Genomic DNA, 8881 nt, shown 5'->3' with positions numbered 1-8881 from the left:
AGGGACTGTTTAACTAGACTAGTTTAACTAAACAGTCACTCTTTAACTAGTCATAAATAAATGCATGTTAAGCCTATTTTCCCTTCCTTTCCTTTCTTCCTTTTGTAACCTGTAGTTGAGGATTGTTATTAAGAGACCGCAGAAGGAGAAGTGAGGACAGTATCTGGTAAATAATTGTAGTTAATATGTGTGAGTGATGATTTTGGTGCAGTTGGTGTAAATTATTTTATGAGCTCTGAGTAAATAAAGCACGTGAAATGTGCAGTATCTGTCATTTGTTTAATGCGTGTAGGTTTTGTGATCGTGGATTAGGTGTAACGGCGGGACTAGGTGCTTTAAATCCAACCTGTCTGTCTGCTTGCAGAGATCTCGCGAGAGCGGCCGCGTGGCTGGCTGGCTGGCTGTGAGGTTGCAGCAGACGGAGGGAGAAGGCAGGCAGGCATCATGGCGGACAGAGACAGTGGAAGTGAGCAGGGAGGAGCGGCTACGGGCCCGGCTCTGAGCTCCATGCACGCGGTCGCAGGAGGGGCGGGCTCGGCTTCCGGCCTGCAGCACGACACACAGGAGCTAGCGTCCAAGCGCGTCGACATTCAGAACAAGCGCTTTTACCTAGACGTAAAGCAGAACGCGAAAGGCCGCTTCCTAAAGATCGCTGAAGTGGGGGCCGGTGGCAACAAGAGCCGCCTGACGCTCTCCATGTCGGTGGCCGTCGAGTTCCGAGACTACCTCGGGGACTTCATCGAGCACTACGCGCAGCTGGGCCCCAGCAACCCGGACGCGTTGCAGGACGAGCCGAGACGGGCGCTCAAGAGCGAGTTCCTGGTGCGCGAGAATCGGAAGTATTACATGGATCTGAAGGAGAACCAGCGCGGCCGCTTCCTGCGGATCCGACAGACGGTCAACCGGGGGCCTGGCTTGGGCTCGGCGCAGGGCCAGACCATCGCGCTGCCGGCGCAGGGGCTCATCGAGTTCCGCGACGCGCTCGCCAAACTTATCGACGACTACGGCGTGGAGGACGAGCCTGCCGAGCTGCCCGAAGGCACGTCGCTCACTGTGGACAACAAGCGCTTCTTCTTCGACGTGGGCTCCAACAAGTACGGCGTTTTCATGCGCGTGAGCGAGGTGAAGCCCACGTACCGCAACTCGATCACGGTGCCCTACAAAGTGTGGGCCAAGTTCGGCAGCACGTTCTGTAAATACGCCGAGGAGATGAAAAAGATCCAAGACAAGCAGCGGGAGAGGAGGGCGTGCGAGCAGCAGCAACAGCCGGCAGAGATGCACCCGGACGACGGGGATGAGGATTGATAATGAGCGGAGGATTGGGAGGGAGGATAACATGCAAAAAAAAAAAAGTCTATATAAATATATATATTATATATAATATATATATATAAAATACGATCAAAACAAAGCAAAACGATGCGTAAAACGAAAAAAGAAAACTTTTTAGTGTACAAATGAAAGAAACGTAAAAGATGTAACGGTTTTAACTCCAAGGGGCAGTAAGTATCCACAAACATACAACAAACCTCCACAAGATGACAGGTTCAACTCGTACTCCATCACTGGATGTGATCCACTTACCCACCATTAATACAGTAAGCGGCTGCTAAACAGAGTAATAACATTATGTATGAACTGTGTTTCCTACTTGACTACAGATAAAAGAACTGAGTGTTTATTTCCCTTATTAACCGAGAACTTTTATACACGTCGGATATTATAAAAACAAACAGAAAAAAGGTGTTTGCAATGTTCAAATGGAAATATTGCAGAAAAAAAGTCCTTTACGTGTAAGCTAATAACTTCAGCACAAATCAGATGGTTTTATTTTATGTTCTCCTTTTTTTTAGAAAAAGAAAAAAACAAAAACTCAATTTTAAAATGATTATTATGAGGCTGTCATGGTAACCATGCCACTCCTATGTTCAAAAGCATCACCTGAAGGCTAATCGGGACCGCAAAGGTGACAAAATATCAGTAAGTGTGGTCACAGGGTTTATCTCTGGCAAAGGTCGCGAGTGCTCGCTGTACGACAGAATGCACTCGGGTTATTAGAAGATCCGGTCGAACAGTCACCGGTCCTCGTCATAGAGACCTATACACAAGAGGCAGCCTATAGAGTATGATCCCAGTGTATTTTTCTCTGTGTCATGCAGATGAGTATACTATGTACTTGTGTCTTGTTGTCACAAAAAGTGTTTAGACAAGTTATTAAAGGTACTATAAACAACAAAGAGCAGTGACAGCAGAAAGAGTAAAAAAGATGGCCCCTGGATGAAGGTGCAACGAAACATGAAAATGTTAACATAAAAAAATATATCTATATAGAGAGAGAGAGAGAGAGAGAGCGAGAGTATAATTTTGTGAGTCAACTGTATATCAGTGCTTACAGAGAAGATAATACCCCACGTTTTTAGTGGGGGAGTTAAATAACAATCTCTAGAAGGATTTAAATATTATATCAGTCTACCAATGAGAGTACGAGTGGCGCCAAGGAATGCTGTTGTTGCATGTTAACCTCTACACAGCTACATTGAGGTGGATTTTCTCGATGTGTGTCCTCAAGGACCTTCTCTTTAGTGATTTCATAGACAGTGTCCTGTCAGTGATGTTTGGTCACTTAGTTGACGACTGATTTCCGTTCTACCTGTAAATACAGTATTGAATCCTTGACTGTTTGATCATACATGAACGACAGGTCCGGTGCAATGAAATCTCACTCTGTCTCTCTCAGGGGTCCTTTAGGACCTGTGTTGGGGAGAGCCCTAGTCCGGACACACGAAGGTCTGCGGTGAAGCTCGATACCGTTGTCTGCGTTAGCGTTTTGAGAAATGCAGCTGGACAAACTCGGAATGGAGTCTGGTTTATCTACAGACCTCTCTGAATCGGTGCGCTTATTTAAAAGAGGCACGTCGGAAAACAATATAAAATTATTCGCTCCCCAAGGAAATTACGCACCATCGGCATTTTGCATTTCTATTTATCTGTCCCAGTGATCTTTTAATCGAAGGTTGAGTCTTAGGTCATTTTGAGTGCCCATTCTGCATGTTGACATACTTCCTTCTGAAACAGGAACAGGAAGTCAGTCATACGATACGCCACTCTGCTGCCTCGAAAGTTGAACAACAATTGGTGGAGGGTGTTTAATCGCTGCCGTCACCCACTCTATTTTACTCTTAAAAATAACTAAGATGATCTGACTTGTTTATGAAGGTGTGCCCTACATGTTTAAGCTAAGGTTGAGCTGTTGCAGGGCCTTGATGAGCAGCAGGATTGTAGCTAAATAACTATCAATGTTTGTATAAAATTTTGACAATTGGGTAGTGCAAGACGTGCCTCCTTAGGTGGGACCTGTATGGCTCTCAAGTGTGTGTGTAAGTGCGTTTAAAGTCGAGGTATACATCGTAACATGAACATTAATTAAAAAAAATTCCCAAAGCTATTTGCGGATTATTTTCAGATACAGTATCATATTTAGTGTCTGATATTAAAGGACTGACCTAACAAGCTCTGAAATGACTTCCAGACGACTCCCGAAAGAATTGCGAGAAAAATACAAGACCACCTAAACAAGCTCACCTTAGTTCAAGTCACACGCTTTGTTACATGGCGTATTCGTGGATGGAATATGCCCATTTATCGCTGGCATCAAGGACAAGCGAAGTTTCAGCACAATGTCTTTTCGCTTCTAAATTGCATTGCTATGTTTGTGGAAGTCTGTCGAACATTAATCTTTTAAGGGCATAAAGTATTTAAATTCATAGCAGTAAAACAATGCAAAACATTTCAATCAAGACTGCTGAAATTTCCTGTGAGCCACTCTGCCCGATTGGAATAGAATAACCCAAATATTGTAAGACGTAGCCCTGTAGATTGGTCCTACACACAAACTCCGAGACCTCTATTTCAGCAAGCTGCAAGGCTCAAAACGACAAGGACGCGCAACGTTTGAAAAGCTTGACCGTCAACCATTGTGCGCCCGATTAGGAGCGCCGACTTTAATGTTACTTATTGGGGAGCATACTCTTCAGCATTGGTGCCTTATACTCCACATGCTTACACGCTGGCTGGTGCTTTGGATCAAAGTTTGGGTTCTTGTCTTTCCTTTACCTTTTATCCCCACACCCAAGGCTTTGCTGGCCATACTTTCTTCACACACAGTCGCTTGGTGTACTTAAGATAATATGGGCGTTTTTGCACATTCTAAAGCTCCTGACCCTCAGGCTTTCACTGACTAATGACTCAGTTTCTCCCTTCCCATGCTGTCATTGAATCGCATCGAAGCATCAGCCCACATGTAAACTTGGACATGGACTGGTAGTCTTGAATATGCAGTACAGTCTTTTCACTGCTCTGCACATGCCAGGCTTCAGGAAGGGGCAGTCAGGAGAAGGGTTGGTGGGCTCGGGTTTGGCTTTGGATGCCCAAATTTGACGTATTGTAAGACTGACTCGCGGCTCTAGATCTTGGCAACAATTTGTCATTGGCTGAATTCTTTATTTACAGGGTATGTCCAGCATGTCCTGTCACACCCCCAAACCCACACACACACACACACCCCCCATTCTTTGATTTTCCACAGCACTTGTCAAGGCTTTTTGTTTTCTTTCCATTACTTCATTACCGTGTGCAATATAAAATGTGCCAATGGTGGCATTATTATGTATATCAATTAAAAGACAAGGGTTAATATTTGAAAGCATGTGGCTCAATTCCACATTTATTTTCCTGAGGTTTGTTAAGCCTTTATCTGCACTTATTTAAAAATAAATAAATATATAAAAACTATCTGGGTCTAGAAAAGAAGCCAAAACTATATATAGCAAACTCCACCCAACCTGGCCAAACCAACACAGGGCAGTTAACTAGCACTTTTAGAGATCATCCAGATGCTCCATGTAACGTTTCCATGTTTCCATTTCTGTACGTTAGAAGGGAGGCGGGAACGACGATGCTTGAGTTCAGACCTCGGGGGCTGAGGAATTACACATGATTTGGCTTTCCTCAATTGGTTACTATTCTATGGGAAAGCTTGGACGAAGGTGTCTGGTAGACTCTTCTGTCGTCAGTGGTTGATGTCAGTAGCACATTGCTTTTCCAGCTGGAAAAAAAAAATTGTCTGACCAATCTTTGTTTAAAAATTCTCTCAACAAGGAATGTCTATAGTGCAATTGTTTTGTTTTTAAATTTTATCTTCTGTTCCTTCCCTTTGCAAGAATGAATACTGAATAACACATTTGGTGCTGATGCGTCAAATATAATTTATGTACATTTTACAAATTTTAAAATAAAAGAAATGTTAATTTGCCCACATCACTAAAAAAAAAAAAAGAGTTTAATTTTCAACAATTTTGTGTCCTGTTTCTTTTTTTCCTCCACATACATGTTCCTGCCAGAAGTCCTGTGTGTTTTAAATAATAACATTTTAGTCAGTTAGATATTATTGTTAGCGTTCAATTCAAAATGTTCAAATGATTGGGTTTATGTTGAACTGCTTGAGTGGTGCGTTAGAAACACATCATATAGTGTTATTCCAAACTTCTTGGGAAAGAAAAAATTACAAATGCTGAATTTTGTCAACAAATTTGAGGGGAGGAACTTCAAACTGTCCATGCCAAAGTTTCCTAAGCAAAATTTAGTTTTAGAGTAAAAGACAAGGCATTAAACAGTCATTTCTTGTTTAAAAAAATTATATATATATATATATATATATATATATATATATATATATATATATATATATATATATATATATATATATATATATATAATTTTTTATAACTCAATTTAAAGATTATATAATATATTTAATATTTTGATTGTAAAAATAATAGACAGTATAATTTTCATTTCATGTAAATTGAAAAATTAAAAAAACAGCTTATCAAATATATCTTTTAAAAAAAAATATTAACAAGAAATGACTTGTCTTTAACTTTAAAACAAAATTTTGTTTAGGAAACTTTGTATGAGCATGGTTTAAAGTTCCTCCTGTGTCAGCATATTACAATTATATTAACAATAATAAAAAGGATGCTCCATTGTTACAATATCCTGAAATTAGATGGCACAATATAACTTTTTGATAGTATTTTAAATTACTATACATTTTTTATTTTGTTTTCCTATAGTAAAATATGTAATATAATACACTTAATCAGTGAAAAAAAAAAAACCTTACTAAAATAACTAGCTTCAAAACTAATATGCCATATGTTCTAGGAGCTCATATATTTATTCTCTTTAATTGAACTTTTTTTAGCTGTTGCCAATGATGATGATTACGAATATATTGCATTGTATTGTAAAATCTGTTAGGCCAATTACCTAAAATCTGACATAGAACCAAGTTTATTTACCAGTAAATGCAAACAATCCATATACAAATGTTTCAAAATATTTAGTTTTTACGATAAAGTGCTGTTCACTGATTATCTTTTGTGCTCACATCTTTGTTTTCTGTTTCCTTTAAAAAATATATCTCTCAGGTTTTTAATGATGTTTCAAAACTTGAGTGCAGTTTCTACACATAATATCCATAGGTTTTAAACAAATGATCTGTGGATAATTAATAAACTATTCATGAATTTATTTGTATTTAGAATTACAAAAGTTTAAAGTTGCACAATATATGCTTTTTATTATGGAAAAAAAATTGTAATTGAACTCGCTGGATAAATAGCATTGCCTGCTATATAACCATTCAGATGTCAGGCATTTTTACCCTTGAATAGGTTCTAATCATGTTTAGAACATGTTTATAATGTTAGTTAGTTCTACGCAAAGTTCATACCCAAGCTGTGAGTTTCATCACACTAAATAGCCTTTCGCTGTCTCATTGTTTAGTGATTTATTTAACAGGGTGCACGGTGGTGCCAGTACCAGTGCCAGGGCGTTGCCACTCCAGAATGAGAATAAACTAAAAGCTGAAACTGAAGCAGTGTGCCATTTCTGCACATCAATGCACCAATAAAACACACACACACACACACACACACACACACACACACACGCATTCTCTCTTTTCTTGTGTTGAAGGGGACCACCTAGTGGGCATCACGTGTAACTGCAATTTGTTTTTACATCTTTTTATTTTTTTATTTTATTAATTTAAAGGGAAGCGTAATTGCAAATAAATGAAACGTTCTTCCAGATCATCAGCTTTATTTCAAGAATTAACATTTCTAGCCCGAAAGGGATGTTTTTTTTATTTAACAGAAAAACAAATTGATGTCAATCATACACTCTCCTCACCAGATCAGATTTCACCCGAACGGAAGCTCTAAAGGAGATGTATGACATCGTCCACACCTACATTGTCAAAGCAGCAATATACACTTACCGGCCATTTTATTAGGAAAATCGAACTAGACCCTCATTTTGCTCCACAAATGCATCAATGCTTTAGGACATGGATTTCACAATGTGTTGGACAGATTCCTTTTGAATTCTGCTGAACAATTTCATCACACAACTGCTGCAGATTTCTACCAAAACCCATCATCGGTTTAGATGGAAGAGCTGGTGAGTGTGGACGCCAGGACACAGAACTTATTGTCCCATTGTTTATAGAAAGAGTTTCTTCTGAAATAATGCTTTGTGAGGTGCTGCAACATTATGCTGGAAGTAGCCATTATAAAAGGGGGTAGGTGATGGTGTAAGGGGGTGTGCATGGTCTGACGATGCTGGATTAATGTTAAGGTGTGCAGTGTGTGCTACGAAAAAAAAAACATCCCCACACTATAACAATATTTCTACCAGCCCAAACTGCTGACACAAAGAAAACAGAGCAGATTGAGTATATAGATTCCTATTTTTGAGACCTAATTCGGATCCTACTCATATATGTGTTGTAGCAGAAATCCACTTTTATCACACAAGGCGAAGTTTTTCCAATCTGTCAAGCAATTCCTTTTTTGTTGACAGGAGTGGAACTTCTGCTGTGGAATCCCATTGGTCTCAAGGTTTGAGGTTGAGGTTCTGAGATGCTTTTCTGCTCACCACGTTGGTATTTTAGTTATATATTTCTAGCCTTCCTGGCTTGAATTGCTGGCCATATCTGGCCACATTTGTGTTTGCATCTTTTTACAGAGAAGATGCTGCGTTATTTATTCTTTTTCTGTAGCCATAAACTGAACCAGAGAAAGGGAAAAGAGACCCTGTGATGAATTATTCGCTATTCTTTATCATGTATTTACACAGGTGGTCTAGTGGTTAGTATGCGGCTCTCTCAAGCCAGTGCACTCTTAGTGCCGGTCCCAAGCCCGAATAAATGGGGAGGGTTGCGTTAGGAAGGGCATCCAGCGTAAAAACGTGCCAAATTGAACATGCGGATCATGAATACGGATGATGATCCGCTGTGGCGACCCCTAACGGGAGAAGCCGAAAGGAAGTTTTTATTAAACGAATGTGTAAATGCTAGTCTAAAAAAATGCGTAAATGTACCAGCAGATGGAGCTGTTGTCTAAAAATTCTACATGTTATCATGGCAAAATGCTACCGAGCTGTAGAGTTCCCTGTTATTAGGATAGGACTTCGCTTTGTACTTTTAATATGTAGCTTCCTCCTGAAGTGGATATGCTGCGTCTGTTTATCTACCACTCAGAATAAATTGCAAGGAATTGTTCAGTCCATGGATCTATTAATTACTATTACCATTTTAGACAGCATTAAACAGCTTTTGTTGACCAGAGTTTACAGGTTAATAAAATAACTCTTTTTACTAAGATTATCTATCTATCTATCTATCTATCTATCTATCTATCTATCTATCTATCTATCTATCTGTTTACTTTAGTTTAGTTACTATTTAGAAAGTTTGTCATCTGTAGCGCCCCCTGGTGTTTGGTTTATAAAAACACCGATCAGTCTAATTCGA

The 8881-nt window shown here is 39.6% G+C and overlaps 1 protein-coding gene and 1 long non-coding RNA gene across 2 annotated transcripts in view; one reads left to right on the top strand and one right to left on the bottom strand.

Annotated features, from left to right (window-relative positions):
* Positions 1–485, bottom strand: part of LOC124398090 — a 2057-nt gene extending 1572 nt beyond the window's left edge. Inside the window, exon 1 of the long non-coding RNA XR_006928013.1 lies at positions 347–485. This is a non-coding gene — a long non-coding RNA (uncharacterized LOC124398090). The remainder of the gene's footprint in view (positions 1–346) is intronic.
* The window catches only part of puraa (purine-rich element binding protein Aa), a 7069-nt gene extending 3782 nt beyond the window's left edge, over positions 1–3287 (top strand). The window contains exon 2 of the mRNA XM_046868109.1: positions 365–3287. Within this exon, the coding sequence (XP_046724065.1) occupies positions 445–1305 (861 nt within the window). The 5' untranslated portion in view covers positions 365–444 and the 3' untranslated portion in view covers positions 1306–3287. The remainder of the gene's footprint in view (positions 1–364) is intronic.
* Positions 3288–8881: the final 5594 nt, after the last annotated feature.

Source organism: Silurus meridionalis, chromosome 15 (assembly GCF_014805685.1).
Source record: "Silurus meridionalis isolate SWU-2019-XX chromosome 15, ASM1480568v1, whole genome shotgun sequence".
NCBI lineage: Eukaryota > Metazoa > Chordata > Actinopteri > Siluriformes > Siluridae > Silurus > Silurus meridionalis.
The sequence above is the reverse complement of the archived record's forward strand: the minus strand, read 5'-3'. Positions and strand labels throughout refer to the sequence as shown.